The 17,978-nt window shown below is 42.0% G+C and overlaps 1 protein-coding gene across 6 annotated transcripts; it reads right to left on the reverse strand.

The window, feature by feature from the left end:
* Positions 1-829: 829 nt before the first annotated feature.
* Positions 830-16,711, reverse strand: LOC147999153 (disks large homolog 5-like). Of its 6 annotated transcripts, XM_087596476.1 has the most exons (8): positions 16,550-16,674; positions 15,978-16,045; positions 15,258-15,324; positions 5,465-5,570; positions 4,239-4,398; positions 2,846-2,989; positions 2,052-2,215; positions 830-1,335 (listed from the first exon to the last, which is right to left on the reverse strand). In XM_087596476.1, exons 4-7 carry the CDS (start codon positions 5,544-5,546, stop codon positions 2,116-2,118), a joined length of 486 nt encoding a protein of 161 aa, XP_087452602.1. In that variant the 5' UTR covers positions 5,547-5,570; positions 15,258-15,324; positions 15,978-16,045; positions 16,550-16,674; the 3' UTR covers positions 830-1,335; positions 2,052-2,115. The 6 variants fall into 6 exon arrangements, with proteins under 6 accessions (XP_087452602.1, XP_087452601.1, XP_087452604.1 ...); XM_087596475.1 differs by lacking the exon at positions 15,978-16,045 and having other exon boundaries at positions 16,550-16,701; XM_087596478.1 differs by lacking the exon at positions 5,465-5,570.
* Positions 16,712-17,978: the final 1,267 nt, after the last annotated feature.

Raw genomic sequence — 17,978 nt, forward strand, 5'->3', positions numbered from 1 at the left:
TGAGCAGGCACTGCTCAACCACCTGTACATACACATCTCCTGAGATCTCTCTCCTAAATGGGAGGTGATCGTGTCCACCTAGTACAGCACATGCCCTGGAAGGACAAAAGCTACCTACAGGAGCTGTGGTGATGACTCCCAGGTTAGAGCATCTGCTGCTCTCTCAGAAGAACCACATGGTCCCTAACAATCATCTACAATGGGGAATGCTATTCCCTCTTTTGGATCATGAGGGAAATGCACTCAGGAGTGGCCCAGACATACATTTGAAAAAAAAAGATCCATTGAGTTACATGATAAAAATAAATATAATCAGCAACAATAAAAAACACAGCATATGAATGATCAAATGAAACAGCACCTATAAAAACCTATTTCCCAAAATGACGTTGATGGTCATTATCTTTGTGGTTTAATACTAATGCTGTATTGTAAGAAAAACCGAGGCACATGGTTCTCGATTAGGATTATTCTATATTCCTTTGTGAAAGTTGTCATTTTTTCTGCAGCTCTACAGGCATGAGTGTGTGTTACTCAATATCTGGGCAAACAGTCAATAAGGAATGGGTGTTGTAGACTGATATAGATTAGGATGAGCAGAACACATGACAGCATGGATACAGTATGTCAGTGATTACATCATAAAGTGTGGGTCCATAAAAAAAGTCACATTATCCACACAAAAGACACTATCACCCTGTGTACACCTTGGTGGCTTTAAATTCCCTATTTACTCATGCTGCCTGGACCATGCAAAGATCCATATCCAGCTGTCAGTTCTAAGTCTACAGGAGGGGAAAGGACCCTTGAATAAGACGGTCTTAAGAGTCAAGAGTTACAAATCAATTTTTATTCATAAGGAATACAATTTACAAAAAACAGGCATAAAATGAACAACTAAAATGGTATAAAAAATGAAAAACAGTAACAGGAATATATAACTATGATATAACAAAAAGAAAACTTCAATGAAAATCTTAACCAAAAGTATTTCTTAACAGCATTTTCTTAATGAACATTTAGAAACACAGTTGTAGTGCTGTTTCTCCTCTAGGACACGGGATGTCAAGGCAGTCCCCTCAGATGTGTCTCAAATGGTGTTGTCAGTATGAGAGAGGAGAAAGACCTCAATGAGACAGGCTGGCATACGGATACATAAATTTAGGGTCTCTATACAATGAGGAAATTAACTGAGAAGAAGAATATTCTCCCCAAAAAAGTCTTTGACTGTTGAGGATTGTCGTCAGCAGGGAACTCCTGAGAGAGAAACTCACTCTTCAGGGGGCTGTCTTCCTGGGATCTGTCCTATTCCATGTCTCCTGCAGTTCCTGAGACCTGGGAGGAGAAGGCAGCTATTAAGACACTGATTTGGTGGGGACACGCATACCAGCTGTGAAGTTGCTGCCTTCTGTCCCTTCAGCTGCATTGGACAGACAGCACTGATCTTTTCACTGAAATCATTGCTGATATCTCTGCAGCCTGGGGAAAGTCACCAGCAACCCTCACAGTACTGTGGGAGAACAAGCTGCTCCTCAAACTTCTACCAGTGAAAACCAAGAACGGGGAAAGGAGAAGAGACCTAACTGGGTTGCAGGAAGAAAGGAGAAGGCCACATGATACTGAGATCAAAGCCAATGACCAGGACTCATTTGCCATTTGCACTTGGTTCTTATCCCTACAAGGTGCTTCCAACCATCACATGACCCCTGTATGACCTTTGTCACACGACCAAGAACTCGTTCAAAACTCTTCATAGCATCCAATCTATGACAGGGTGATGCAGTCATGTGATATGTTATTCCTCTGTCACCATTTCTGGATTGCAGTTTCAAAAAGGGCAGAGAAGTATACTTGCCCATAATTCAGTTTCTGAAGAGTGGTTAACATCCCAGAATACTTGTGCATAGACAGAGCAATGAATAACTCTATCACATGAGGTGGGTGACTGACTGGGTGTGGGGAGATTAGAAAGGTGATAGGGGAAGCAAAGATGTATCCAGTAGGCAAATGGTATCAGACATTGTCAATCTGACTCAGCTGCTTGTTCCTACCACATTTTGCTGGGTCTGGAGTTTGCTGGTTTTCTCCTGTTCGTCTTCATCATTCGGGTTCAATTCAAACAAATATCGCTGTAACTCCTTGCTCTCCTGCTTCAATGTGACCAAATTCTTCTTCATACATGCCTGGTCCATCAGGAGCCGGCTGTGCAGGTTGCCTGAAACACACTCTGCATAGTAAGATCCTGAAGCCTCTTCCTCCCATTCCAACTGCCAAATCCCACAAAGTCCACCAGGACCCAGATACCCATAAAGACTTCATAGAATACATATCCATACATGTAAGGCTGCTGCACAAACAGCAAACGGCCAATCCAGGGAAGAATAAATTGTTTCTGTGACCCAAGCACCAATAAGAGTCCATGTCTCTCCAAAAGAACAAGGGATCTGCAACTACCCATGAGAGCCCAATGCATCGGAGCAACATCAATTAGTAGGCGGCAAACAACCACAAGAGGACAGTAGAACCAAGGGAGGTCATGCAAACCATGTGGTCCACACATTGAGCTTTGTTAAACCTGGTATGACCCCAGAGCCACAGGTTGGCCTAATAACACTCTGATGCCTGAATCAGTGTAGTTCTATCCAGAGCCTTCTAAAGATGCATAGACACTGTGGTGATAACTGACAGTCTCTTATGGAACTGAAACTGAGTCCAAAAGACCCACGGCACAGTGATATTTAAAAGCAGAAGAGATGTGCCCAGAGCTGCAGGCTCTCCAGTCCAGAACAAAGAGAGGCGGGAATGGATATTCCACAAGTGATGGGCCCTTCTGACAAGTACTTACCGATAGAAGTTAATCTCCTTCTTGAGCTCCTGAAATTTCTCACGATGTTCAATGTTCTTTGTGTCTAAGTTGTGCAGTAATGACATGACCTCTTTCTCCTTTATCTTCAAGTTTTCATAAAATGGATTTGTCCTGAAGTAGGGGCTGGCCCCAGGAAGATAGAACCCAATGAACATCGAGGTTTAGGATTATAGGAACTCAGGCTGTGTCCTGTACTACCCCAGCATTGGAAGGACACTTTCTGAATTCTACATATTTGGATCTTCTTCAGCTTCAGAAACTTGGAATTGTGTGCCCAGGACAACAAAAACTAAGCACCCAGATAAAGGGTCCCCTGGCTCACTTTTTTCAATCAGAAGGGTTGGATCTGCATTCAAACCTGTTATGCTGTCAAGAGCCTAGGCCACAGAGCTTACCCAATCACACACACACACACACACACACACACACACACACACACATCCAGAAACCTCTGATTTCATTTTTCCTGTTTTGACAAGTGGAATGCTACAAGCCGAATAACTAATATTCTAGAGGCAGACAGTACACATAATTCTGGAGATGAGACCAGATATTGCCAAAAACTTATAATCTGCCCAAGGCATACAAATGTATAGACAAATGTGACTACACAGGCAAAGAACTATGCTGTTGAAAGTGGGGCTTCCAAAATAAAGCACTTACACCTCCATGAAACTATTATAAAGGTAAATCCTGAGGTCAAAAAACAGACCCCTAAATTCCAAAGGTGGAGGGATAGAGAAACATATAAAGGTTGTGCATATGCATGCAGAGTTGTGCACACACAGACACACAAACTGGGGCACACCCACGAGAAAAGAAAAGTAAGGTCTCCAGCTCCGAAAAAAAGAACCAAAAAAAAAAAAAGAAAAAGAAAAGAAAAGTAAACAGACTCAGAAAATGAGAAAGAGAGACAAATATGGAAAGAGCACAATGAGAATCAGTAGAAATGCATGCACCATTACTGTCTCAGAGTGTAAGGCACAGAGACAAGAAGGAGCAGGCCAGAGCCTCAGGCCTTCTACTTAAGCATTGATATGAACACTGTGGGACCTGTCACCTAAGGCTGCTGCCAGGAGATGATAGCGTTCAGTCACCTTCCTAGCAAGTACAAACACTCTCCACAAACTCACAGCACCTAGAACCTTGCAAAACTACCACCTGTCAAGGGCTTTCCAATTGTACACTGGGAACTCATGCTCCAGTGACTTTATCCCTGAAATCTTCACTCAGATTGCAAGTTCAGATTTTCAACAGGCAGAATCAGAGAGTCCATTTTCAATCTCACTCCTCAGGAAGGGTCAGGTTCTGAATCTCCTCTCTATGGGAGATGAGGTTTAGAACAAGGTCGTTTGTTTGGAGCAATGCATACCTCTTGTTCATGGATCCACCTGTCACATAAAGGAGGCGATCTGTCAGCTCATTTCTCTCCTTGGTAGTTAGCTCCAGTTCTCTATTCAGCCTCTCCTCTTCCTCGTTGGCCTGCACCTTGTTTAGGATATTTTCAGGGGATGACATCGGTCTGCAAGCCTCTGTATGTAGAAGAACAAAAGTGAACCCGCATGGGGCGAATGCATAGAGCGTACACAGACCACAGTGAGGTCCAAACAGGAGAACATGCTTGGAAGCCAGTGTCACTGCAAGGAGTTTGGTCTATGTGTAAGAGGCATCCTAAGTGGATCACAGTTCCCCCACTACTATATAGAGACCAAGAGATGTAAGCAGCCAGGTGTTCCCTATGCCCGCCCACACAGGCTTACAAGTACCAGAGAGATGCCTTCTCCAGGATTATTATCAGGTACGCAGGCTACAACCTGGTTTCAGGACCCTCACCCCTCTGGTTTCAGAAGTCAGATCATCAATTCAGCATCCACAATGACTTGATTGATCAGGGATACTCAGATATCCTACACTGTTACTCTAGTCCAATAACTTTGCATTAAAAAGTCATGTAGGGGGAGGACATGGTCAACAGATTTATTAATTCCCCCTACTGAAATGACAAATGCCCCAGAAGTGCCAATAGGTTACAGGCTCTTTCTCTACCTGCTCTATATAGTTTGGCTACTGTAGAAAAATATCTGCCACACAGAACCTCTAATATATGAAGGTAAGATTGGCCCCGTCAGCCAGAGGTAGTCAAAGGAGTTCTAAGAATATAAGGTCATGCCAGGAGCACAGTTCTCTCCCTCTTACTACTGTCAGATAGTCACTGAATTTAAAGAAGCAATGAAAGTGAAGTACATTGATGCCCTGTTTAATTCAGAAAAGTTATACCCTCCATGACTACTTATGGTGTTATTATATCAATTTAACATACCGAATGCACTGTAAAAGTAAAGACTAGAAGTTCACCCAATAATAGCATAGGCATTGCCATATCCTCCATGTGGTTATGGAGAAACTAATAATGTGACAACCTTGACTTTCAGGAATTGTGATAATCATGGAATTCAATATCTGTGGAGATGTTCCAGTGGTTGTGGCCCATTGCTATAAAGGCCAGCTGAAGGCCCCCACACTCACCCCTGAGAGGAAGCTCAACATACACTGCCCAGAACTTACTCCACATTCCCCATGTCCTGTGTCCATCATTACCTTTAGGTTTCGTTTGCTTCACTCTAGACTCTTCTCTATCAACATCAACTCTCCCAAAGCGCCTAAGAAGACGGGCAAACATGCCTGTGGATATATCCTTTGGACACTAAGAGAAAAAGTAGGGAATTGGTTGTCACAACGATACTGGTGACATCACAGGGATTCCAAGGTCTCTCTAGGAGACAATAGAATGTCCACGAAGGGACGGCTGATGTCACGGAGAACAGACTTTGCCTCCCTGCTAATGTTCTCCCTGTACTGAGCAAAAGCTGATGTGCCCTTTTCAGGAGACTTCCCTGTGGCATAGCCACTGAGCACCACATGCTTCCAAAGCCAAATTTGGCTCTAGGCTTGATTGGAAAAACCTAAGTCATTGCTATGTATCTAAATGAGTGCTTCCTCCCCAATCCCTGCACAGAAATGTTTCATCCTACCTCAAATTCTCCTCAGTCAGCAATATTACCCATTAAAGATTACTGAGAAATCACACCAGTTCCTATAAGTAGCCAAAGAGGTCTCCTGTCTCATCATGTGCAGGTGCATGAAATCACACCCAGAAATAGCCTGTAGGGTAGGTTGCAATGTGGGTGTGTGTTATAGGTACAACCTGAAGCTTTGTGCTTAACATTTGACAGTTGCCACCAGATTCTTTAGGAGAAAGAATTGCATTCATTATGGTCCTGGCAACAATGTGGTGATCTGTTAGCAGAGGAAACTGAAATATTGGATCCACCATTGAATGCACCCACAGGCTGAGTGTGGGGCTCTCCTCTCTGCACCTAATTACCAAAGCAAGATTGCTTACAGGCCTCTCTAAGCTATAACGTATGATTTCATCTGAAAAATAAAATAGTCAGCAGATGTGTGTGTGTGTGGGGGGGTGCAGCCAAAGGAATAGGACAAGCCTAGAGACATAACTCAGTGGACAGAGTAAGAAACAAGCATCTTCACTCCTGTTTCATGGATCACCCCACAAAACACAAACGCATCTATCCTACTTAAAAAAAAAAAACAAGTTATTTTATTGAATGCATACACTAATACTGTTTACAGTATTGGTAGCAAAGCTCAGATTTTGGGGGCAGATCCATGACTTGAGCTATCTTCCTGACAACATATAAAACAATAAATAAATAAATAAATAAATAAATAAATAAATAAATAAATAAGAAAAAACAGAAAAATAAAAAAACACAAAAAGCACAAGTCTTTCATGTGAAGTTACAGAAGAGTGATCCAGTGGTCACTTCTGACCAGGCCATTTTAGCTATGACAGTGCATAGTGACCCTTAATTTGATGGGTCCTATAGAAAGCTTTGTGCAATATTGTCATTTTAACCAACCTCATCCAGAACATACATAACGACACAGGATATGATCACAATGTCCTTGCTGTGTATCAAGTTATTTTTCTATGTCCTTGATTGTCAGGCATATTACAGCAACAATCTGAGATGGCTGGTAGACTTGGAAGAAAGTGGATATGAAAGATCCCCGTTTGATATCAGTACAGCCATTTCTTACGAATGAGAATCTTTTAAGCTGGCCCTTGCTTAGCCCCTACACATTAGACAATAGAACAGAAAGAACAGAAAGCACATTCCCACCCACTCTCTAGGAAGCTGCCGGACCATAAGAACAGAGGGTACAGAACATATTTACTGCAGGGCAATTAGAAGACAGGAAACATCTCTGGAAACCTGACTGACCACTATAGAAGTGAGATGTCCTTGGTACTGAATGCAGCTGTGCTATAGGCTGACATAGCTATAGCCTTGTCCTGGGAACTCCAGAAGAGAAACACCTGCCAAGACAGATATCCTTGTTCCTTGTCCTGGGAACCCCAGGATAAGAAAACATATATCAAGTCAGAAGTCCTTCATACTGAAATAGCTGCATTGATGTTGTTACGGCCTTATCCCAGGAATTCCAGGACGAGAAACATCTGCCTAGTTATCCTTGGCACGAAATAGCTGAGCTAAGGAAACTGTGTAATCTTAACTGACTATTTAAGCTGTATATTTCTGTTGTTTGAGGCTCCTCACATCCCTCCTGCGTGAGGACCGTGTCGAGCCCCAGTGCATTGGTATCCCAAAGTAAACCTCTTGTTTTTACATCAAGACTGAGTCCTGTGTGTTCATGGGGTGGTGACTGTCCTCAGGACTGGAGCGAGAGTCTCCTCCGTCTGAGCGTCTTTCAGATAAAGCTATAGTTGTGGGTTACACACCTCAGCTCTCATTGGCTAATGCTGTCCTCACAGTCCTTGGAGGCCCCTTTGTAAGACTACCTGTTGGAAAGTGGAAGCAGCTTTATTTGAGCTCAAAGTGAACCTAACGAGCAACGTAGAGAACAAGATGGGGTAATTGAGACCCTGTCTAAAACCAGCACAGAAACCCACCCTCCATTCAAAGCATCATCTACCAATTCTTGAATTTTTACCATTCTCTGCCAACCAGTCTTTCATTCAGGAAAGGTAGAAAAGAACTGGAAATGATCTTTGTATTCTAAGGACCTCGATCTGTCTTTCCTTAGGTCCACGTTAAGAACAAATGAAATGGGTATCACCATCTGAACAACTTAGTATCACCTACTCAGCATTTCTAGCCTAATACTGTGCCTATGGCAATCTCAAGCTTCCCGAGTGTTGCTGCCCCAGCAAGAAGAATGAAGTTCTATGGTCAATCCCCAGTGAACCTTTCAAGGGTTAGAAGAAAGCCATCAGAGATACTGCACTTCTTTGTCCTTAGATTAAATCAAGATGATACAACGTGAATCTAGTGTGCTATTCCACCACACATCTTCCTCACAACCCCACCTATCTGAGGTCATTGCTTGGCAGAATTCATGCCCCACCATCCGAGATATTTCTTGATTCGTTGCTGCCAAGGGCCAGGTTTCCTGAGTTTTGTTTTTTATAGAATTGGGTGTAGTCAATCATAGTTGCCCTCTGTAAGAAATGACAAATATCTATAATAACTGAATATTCTGAAGGTTTTTATACTGGTTTTATTATACATATAACTGTGAAACGGAAAACATACATATTTGATCAATGAAATGAGTAAGATTGATTTAATGAACAGAAAAATGGATGGTACTTCAAAACTTCCATGATTACATATTATCTATTTAATTCCCTCCACAATAGCAAGAAACGGACATTATTATTTACTTAAACCGAGAAAATATTAATTGTTTGGCCTGCTTTTCTGAGCTTCCTTAAGGTATAGTTAATTGACAGAGCTGTGGTTTAAAATTAGGGTCCATATTCTTCTGTTTTAAATATGTGCCTTTTCTTTCTATTTTTTTCTCCATCTTTATTAAATTGGGTATTTCTTATTTACATTTCAATTGTTATTACCTTTCTGGGTTTCCAGGCAAACATCCCCCTAAACCCTCCCCCTCTCCTTTTATATGGGTGTTCCCCTCCCCATCCTCCTCCCATTACCACCCTCCCCCCAACAAGCCCCTTCACTGGGGGTTCAGTCTTGGCAGGACCAAGGGCTTCCCTTTTATTTCTAGTGGGTGCTGCTCTCCCTGCTCCATGGGAAGTGAATGGGGGGAAGGCCCGGGCCTGAGGTCAGTTGGAACTGGGTTAGAAAGGCATAGGGCCTCCTAGGTGAGAATGCCAAACCACCACTGCTGCTGCAGCCACCATGGAGAAGCCCTTGTTCCTGCTGCAGGGAGGAGAGTCTGGTGCCCACAAGATGGCTGAAGGGGAGCTGAGAGTGGACAGCTTCATCACCCGCCTGCTGGAGGTATGAGGATATCGTCCGGGAAAAATTGTGCAGATGACTGAAGCAGAAGCCGAGGGCTGTGTATCACGTCTCGTGAAATCTTTCTTAGCCAGCCAACAGCTGTGAACACAGGTTTCTTTTGTAGAGCAGGCCTGTGCAGGCCCAGAACCTAGGTGGGACAGTTCAAGCTACCCTTTTTCCATGGCCAATCTCAGATCATATTCAGAAAGTATTTCTTGGGCTAAAGAGATGGCTTAGTGGTTAAGAGCACTGACAGCTCTTCCAGAGGTCCTGAGTATAAATCCCAGCAACCACATGATGGCTCACAACCATCTGTAATAAGATATGATGCCCTCTTCTGGTGTGTCTGAAGACAGTCACGGTGTACTTGTATATAATAAATAAATAAATAAATCTTTAAAAAAAAAAGAGTGTTTCTTCCAGGTGAGGAATTTCCAATTTATGGAATTGAACTAACTTACTGATGGTGGAAGTGACACAGAGAGTTAAAGTACAGAAGGAATAATCCAGAATGTCCACCAACAGTTGCTGTCACACCAGGGCTTTTAAAAGCTCAGCTGCTAGAGAAGCAATGTAGTCTTTGGTTATTCTCAAGCTTAGGTCTTCTAGTCATTATAAGCTGACCATGACACAAAAAGAGTCATCTATATCAAAATAGAGAATAGTAACTAGATTCACACCACACTATCACATTACTACTGTATTTGAGGTTCTCAGTTAATATCTAAGAACCTGGAAGAGGCCTGGGTCTTGCTACACATACTTATAATTTATGTCCCCATTGTCAGCTGAGATTCTTCATGCAGCCTGGGGTCAAGGAGGTCATCCCACAAAGCACAAAACACCCATCTCAGATAAACATGTATGGTTTATTGAATCCAAAACATCCATGAATTTCAGGACACAATTAAATGTTGAAACCTAAGGATAATAGATAGAGAAGAGAATTAAGATTTCTAGTTCATAGATCCAGTAAACACCTTCAACAAATCATAGCAGCAAACTTCCATAAGGTAAAGAAAGAAAAGGCCATAAAGGTACAACAAGCCTACAGAACATCAAACTAATTGTACCAGAAAAATTCCTCCATTAACATAATAATTAAAACGCTAAATGCACAGATCAAGAAAGAACATTAAAAGGGGTAAGGTATAAATATCTAGTAACAAATAAATTCAGACGTATCTGAATTACACCAGACTTCTCAACAGAGATTCTAAAAGTCAGAAAATCTTGGGCAGATGTAATGCAGACACAGGCTCCTATATCCAGCATAATCCTCAATCACCATAAAAGGAGGAACCAGGATATTTCATGACAAAACCAAATTTAAAGAATTCTTTTCTGTAAGAAAGCACAACAGAGGCTAATAGGAGGAAAACTCCAAGACAATGAACTAAACTATACCCAAGAAAAACCAAGAAATTAATCTTCTCTCAATAATTTAAAAAAAGAGAAGCACACAAACATAATTTCACCTATAACCAGAAAAAGAAGAGAATGCAGCAATCATTGGCTTTAATATCTGAACAGATCTTCTTTCCCTAATCCCAAAGCTCCCAGGGGCCAAACTGCCAGCCAAAGTGTATGCAAGGATGCTCTATGGTTCCAGGTGAGGCCTATTGCCCCACCAAATGCAGATCCTAGAGGTGTGAGGTGGGGATGGATATGTGTGGGTGCAGGAGCACTGTCACATAGGCAAAGCTGAGCAGAAAAGGGATGTAAGGTTTGATGAGGGGAGTGTGGAAAGCAGGACAACAGTTGAAATGTAAATAAATAAAATAACCGATTAATAAAAAGTAGCCAAAAATAAAATAACAAGTAAAAAGGTAAATGAAAATTAAACCAAACCAAACAAACAAACAAACAAAACCCCTGTAGTGTATTGGCCTAATGCTGCTTGTATTTTAATGCTAATTGTAGAACTCAAGACTGGTTAACCCCAAATAACTGACCCTGCTCCCAGTTAACTGTGATTATAAAGAAGCCAACAGCCAACAGCTGCACAGCAGAGAGATGGGGGAGGTGAGCTTTGAGGGCTTTGCTAGAGAGGATCATGAGGAGGGAAGAAGGAGGAAGAAGCTGCCAGAGAATAAAGGAAGAACGTGTGTGATGGAGAGGAGAGAGGAAGAGGAGAGCAGCCATGGTTAAGGGAGAGGAGAGCCTGGTCATGAGGGCTGTCCAAGTGGAACAAAGAGCAGCCAAGATGCTACACAGTCAGTGAGAGTTGAGCGTTATTGTTTGGAAAGTAGATCTGGTACCATGGAGGGCAGGCAGCTGCCCAGCTACTGTGCTGACTAATGCACACTAAAAATAAATTTAACACAATATGAGTAACCAGTAAGACAGCTCTGTAGAGGATCCTAAAAGGAATACTTATTTTGAAGGGAAGGACAAAATACCAGAGAACACAGGGGATAAATTAATAAAACTAGGAAAGTTAATCAAAGAAGACTGTGAAAACCACAAAAATTAACAAAATGAAAAATTTAATACATAGGTTTAAATAATAATTACATATCACTAAACTCAATATCTAGGGTGGTGGGGCATGAATTCTGCCATGGTCTGAACTCAGAAAGGTGGGGTTGGGAGAAACATGTCTGGTTAAATAGTCCACCCACATTGTGTCAATGTGATTTAATCTAAGGACAAAGAAGTGGAGCATCTCTCATGGCTTTCTTCTAACCCCTTGAAAGGATCACTGGGGTGGGGCCTCAGTACTTCATACTTCTTGCTAGTTCAGCGAAACTCAAGGAAGCTTGAGATTGTCAGAGCACAGTATTAGGCTAGATATACTGAGTAGATGATACTAAGTTGTTCAGATGGTGATACCCATTTGCATGTGTTCTTGATGTGGACCTAAGGAAAGAGAGATCAAGGTCCTTAGAATAGAAGGAACATTCCCAGTCCTTTTCTACCATTCCAGACTGAAAGGCTGGTAGGGAGAAAGTGGTAAATAATAAAGAATTAATAGATGATGCTTTGAATGAAGGGTTGGTTTTTGTGCTGGTTTTAGACAGGGTCCCACGTATCCCATGTTGCCCTCTCCCTGGCTGGCCCGGTTCACTTTGAAGTCAGTGCTTCCACTTTCAATAGACAGTCTAACAAGAGGGGCCTCCGAGGTCTCTGAGGACAGCATTAGCCATTGACAGTTGAGGTGTGCAACCCACAACTATAGTTTTAGCCACTTTGTTCCATGTCTACCAGCTATTTCAGATTGTTGCTGTCTATGCCTGACAATCAAGGACACAGAAAAATAACCTGATAGAGAGCAAGGACATGGTGATCACATCCTTTCCTGTTCTGTATGTTCTGGATGAGGCTTGTTAAAATTCCAATATTGCAAAAAGCTTTATATAGGGCCCATCACATTAAGGGTCACTATGCACTGTTTCATCTAAAATGGCCCAATCAGAACTGACCGCCAGACAACACTTCCTGCGAAGTTCCTATGAGAAGCTTAAGTTTTTTGTTTTTTCTTCTTCCTTCCTTCCTTCCTTTCCTTCTTTCTTCCTTCCTTCCTTTCCTTCTTTCTTTCTTTCCTCCTTTCTTTCTTTCTTTCTTTCTTTCTTTCTTTCTTTCTTTCTTTCTTCCTTTATAGGTTTAGAGGAATGTATTTTGGGCCACGGATCTGCCCCTAGTATCTCTGCTATGGATGTGATCAATCAGTGTTAGTGTATGCATTCAATAAAATGTCCATTTTTGACTAAGGTAGATGCTTCTGTGTTTTGTGGGGTGACCCATTGTCAATGTCTAGTGAGTTGGGGCCCTGGGTATGGTCGCATACAACAGGACACAGGGGATGCAGAGCAAAGGCAGAAGAAACTGTACGCAGTTGCAAGCTTTATCAATCCTTATTAAGCTAAGAATATGCATCACTACAATTTTCATTGTGTCAAGATACCATAAGATTATTATTCCCAGGATACCAGGAACAATGAGGGAAGATTAAACAAAGAAAGATGAATAAACGAAAGCTTCTTCTAAAAATATTCATATAACAAATAACCTCTCTTATTATAATCAAAATATACTCACCATTACCAAGAGAGCGTTAGAACCACTTCCACAGAAACGGGACACAGCAGAACATAATTTAAGGCCAAGTGAGAAAAAACATTTCCTTCTCCAGGGCGCCATTCCAGCCCCTACTTGAATCTGTCACCAGGCCTTTCTTGACCCTGCCTGGGAGCTGCATCTCTATGTCTTAACAATTCCTTCTTTTTTCTTTTGTTTTAAAGTAACACTTTACATAACATAGCTAAAGGTCCTTGTAGGGGTTTAGTCATGTAAAAATAAAGCAACATAATACATAATGTACATAAGATTATGGCAAAACTAGCTCCTCCCATGCTATGGAAAATCCTTTGAAGCCAAGCCTTGGGATCTAATCCTGTCAATTGATCAGCCAATAATTTCGCTATTTCCATAGGGGTAGTATCTTCTAGCTGTTTACCAAAAGACATTCGAACATCATATTTCAAGGCATTAATTACTTTTGAAGCACTTCATTACCCTCTAAATAGGCTTGAATTAACTTCCAATCATGTTCTGTGTCATTTTCCATATATTTACTAACACAAAAGTAGTAGGATTTCATCATGATAAGCAATATAAGCCCGATAACTGGCATTGGCCGCAGCAGAAGAAACCATGAGTAAAACACACATTGCTAAGAATAAGTGCTCAGCAGTAAAGGACTTTCCTGAAGGGGACAAAATTATTCCTTTCAGTGCTTAATCGCTTCACCTGACCCCACAGGTAATAGGGTTGTCACTGCACAGATCCTTATCCATTGTTGTTTGTGGACACTAAGAGAAGCCAGGGCCTCAGTAATGGAGGACACCTCCTCATCTCCTGAGAACATCCATCAGGAGAAAATGTAGCTGGTTTAACTGGATTCCTTTGAGGGTAGGGAGCAGTTCTTATTATTCTGTGCTTGGATCCATCTCCCGGGTAACCAGAATAGTCTCCCATCCTGTAATGAGACAAAACCCTCTCCCCTATATACAATGATGTCCCTTCCTGCCATTCAGCATCCCGGACATTTTTTATCCATACTGTCTGTTCCATGCCTTCTGGGGGGAAGTTCAACAAAGTGTCTATCGGCTATTGATATAACTTCACCTTGTGGCAAATTAAGAAAATTAATAACGTATAATGCTTGTGCCAATATAGCTCTGGGACTGGTCTGCAAACTCCATTCAGGTTGAATAAGGCCATCTCTTTTCCCCCTTTTTAATTTTATAATTTGTCATTTCAGGGTATGGTGAATTCTTTCAACAAAAGCTTGTCCTTGTGTATTGTGTTCTGTACCAGTAATATGTACAATATGATATCATTGACAAAATTGTTTATATTGATAAGAAATATATGTTGGTCCATTATCAATTTTAATTTTAGAAGGCGGTCCCATAACAGCAGACGTTTCCAATAGATGCTGTATAACATGAGCAGTGCGTACTCCTGGCAATGGTGTAGCCCACACAAATTTTGAAAAATTATCTATGCTTACATCTATATGTGAAAGGCGACCAAACTCAGAAATATGGGTTATATCGATCTGACACGATGTATTAAGTTGCATCCTTCTGGGATTAATTTGAGATGGAATACATTTTATACGTGAAGACTGACACATAGGACAATTAGCAATTATTTGTTTGGCTTGAGAATAGGGAAGCTTATATTTAATATGTAAATATCCTGTATTGGCATGATTATGACTGTGTTCTTCTAGGGTAGCAAATGCCACTAATTGATCTACCATATGATTGCCAAGTGTTAAAGATTCTGGAAATTTTGAATGTGATCTAGTATGTGTAATGAATATTCTAGAGTTTCATAATAACAATAGGCCTTTAATATGTGAGAATAACATTTAATATAGGCTTAGATGTAGAAACAACAGCAGTCTCAATATTCTGTACTACTCCTACAACATAAGCGGACTCAGCTATAATATTTTTACATCATGAGTAAAATCCTGGAATACATTAATTACCGCTAATAATTCATTTTGTTGTACTGACCCAAAAGAAGATTCTTGTCCCCAAAATTAATCTTTGGTCCAATAAGCCATCTTGGTCTTAGAGCCGTCTGTAAACACAGTAAAGGCTGATGGTAATGGATCAACAGAAATTAGTGTATTTATCAAATTTTTTTTTGTTTTTTAAAGCAATCCCACAATTTACTATGGGGAGGATGAAATTCAATATTTCCAGTGTAAGAAATCATGGCTAATTGAAAAACCTCAGACATCTGCATTAAATATTCCCCTTTATCTTTGCTTAATGGGAAAACAATAGCAGCACAATCATATCCCCACAGAGTAACAGATCTTTGTATGCCTTGCTGAATGATTAAAGAAATTTGTTCCTCATAATTTGTTAATGTTTGGTTAAAGTTTTATTTAATATAAACCCATTCTAAAGGCAACTCATCCTGAGCGAAAGTGCCTGTAGGATATTCAAGAGTATTTAAACATAATTTAATAACTCTATCTGGATCAATACATGCCAAATATGCATCTTTCCATTTTCAGAAAAGATACCCTTGCATGCCTTCATATAAGCATTAATATCCCCAGCCTCCTTTATAGGTAATAATGCTCTCCTGTACTCTTCATTAGCATTTTCAAAAGCAAGCATTTGCAGCAGTTGTCCTCCAGCTTCCTCTCCTACCATTGTTCTTTCCAATGTTAATTTTAATATACATAAAAACTTAATACATGGTTCATAGAAAGCTACTACCTTTTTCAACCAACCAGTATCATCCTTTATAATAAGTCGGTTGGGCCACACCTTGAATCGATGCTAGCCTAAGTATAGGAAAAGAAAAAGCAGGTGAATTTGTCATCATCATCGTGTGAATCTAATGGTCAACATGCCATCCTCAGGAAACGACTTAGAAAAACCTGCTTCAGGCAGTGGTGCAGAGGGCAAAACTTTTACTTTCGTTTTGTCTTAATGAAGCTCTAGCTTCTTGTTCTGTGTTCGTTATTACCCTGTGTGCATTCATGGCCTTGAACACAGTAAAAATTACAGCCCAAAGAGACCAGAAATTGGAATCTTTTTGCCCTGCCTGACAGCCTTTTTCACCTTAACTTTCACTTTGACCCAGATATCAGAATCCCTGGAACCCTCGTCAGGGAACCAAGGAGTGTACTCTTGCTGTCTCTAAACACTTTTCTAAACCAGACTGATAGACATGAATTCCCTGCACTCTTAAAGATGCTTAAGCATAGCAAGATGAAGAGAAGATTTATCTTGTCCCATTTCCTTGTAATAAAATGTACTTACCTTATCTGACTGTCCAGACTTACCTTCAGGGACCCTGTTCCAGTGCCAAAGGTCAACGTCTAGTGTGTTGGGAGCCCTTCGTCCGGTCGCATTCCTTTCTGTGTTTCCCGATGCTCAGTGGCCATGCCACTCCAGCATGCTTTGAAATGAACCAGTCCGCAACCACCACCACCACCACCACCACCACCACCACCACCACCACCACCACCACCAGCACCACCACCAATTTGGTTTTGTAAATAAAGTTTTATTGACATCGCCATCCTCAGCATTTACATCCTGTTCAGTGCTGCTTCTGGCTGCAGCTGCAGGGCTTAGGAGCCACAGAGCCCTTTAGGCTCCCAGAGCTGAGAACATTGACCTTTTGCCTTGTTTGTGAAAGAGGTGACTGACCCCTGTGCTCGAGGTGGCCTTTCTGTGCCCCTTAACCCATAGCATAGGTCTCTGTGCCATCCTCTCCCTTTGCTATGGTGTGCACTTCCTGGTACATTTCCGTTAGCTCTTGACATTTCCAGAGCATTGGGTCTTGCAAATTGAATTTGCATGGCACCAGGAATAGACCTGATAGCAGGGTGTGGGACACTCCCTATGGGGACCCTGCCCAGGGGCATAAGCTTACTTTTCCAGTCAACTCACTGAACAGTGAGCCTTTGTGGGACAAGGTACTTCACGACATGACTTGACCTCTCTGCAGTGCACCCAATCCATGCTTGGCTCAGATGTCCCCCAGAGAGGTTGTGTGAGTGTCCCCAGTAGAGGCAGCACTCTGTGTGGTGGCATTGACATGGCATCCAGGAAAGTCAAAACCAGAGAGACATGTCGGGCAGTTGGAAGCAGATGTCTGTGTCCATGGAGAGAAGGATGGACTAGACACTCCTGCAGGGGGTGAGCTGAGAAGCACTTCCTTGGCTTTTTCACAACCATACATCCTGCATGCCATGCTGTGTACCCATGCTGAGCTGAAGCCCCAGGCTTTGAGTCTCCCATAGCTGCTGTGTCCTGGGGCCAGGTTAGGATTAAGCAGACTTCAGCAGGAGAAAGGTGAAAACCCTGGTTGCGGGGTGGGGATAGCACAGTCATAACACACCTGCGCATGAGGCCCCTGACTTAGAGCCGTATAGCAGCTGTGACAAGCCAGCTCTGGTGACACTCATCTGCAATCTCAGCCCATGGTGGGTAGAGGCAGTAGGATCAGTTGTTTAATTATCCTTGGCTACACGGCAAGTTCGAGGCCAGCCTGGGCAACTTTGTCTATGAAAATAAGACAAAATGAGGTCTTGACTCTGAGCATCACAGTCTGTACCTGGCACAGTTGCCCCACCCAGGTAAGAAACCCCTCTGTCCAGAGGCCATAACTGCAGGAGACCCCTGGCCAAGTGTCTATACAGGGCCCTGTTTGACTGGACTGTGCTGAGGACCAACCACGCTCTCCTCAACAGGAAGGACATGGGA

The sequence above is a fragment of the Rattus norvegicus genome, chromosome 19 (assembly GCF_021556685.1).
Source record: "Rattus norvegicus strain SHRSP/BbbUtx chromosome 19, alternate assembly SHRSP_T2T, whole genome shotgun sequence".
NCBI classification, from domain to species: domain Eukaryota; kingdom Metazoa; phylum Chordata; class Mammalia; order Rodentia; family Muridae; genus Rattus; species Rattus norvegicus.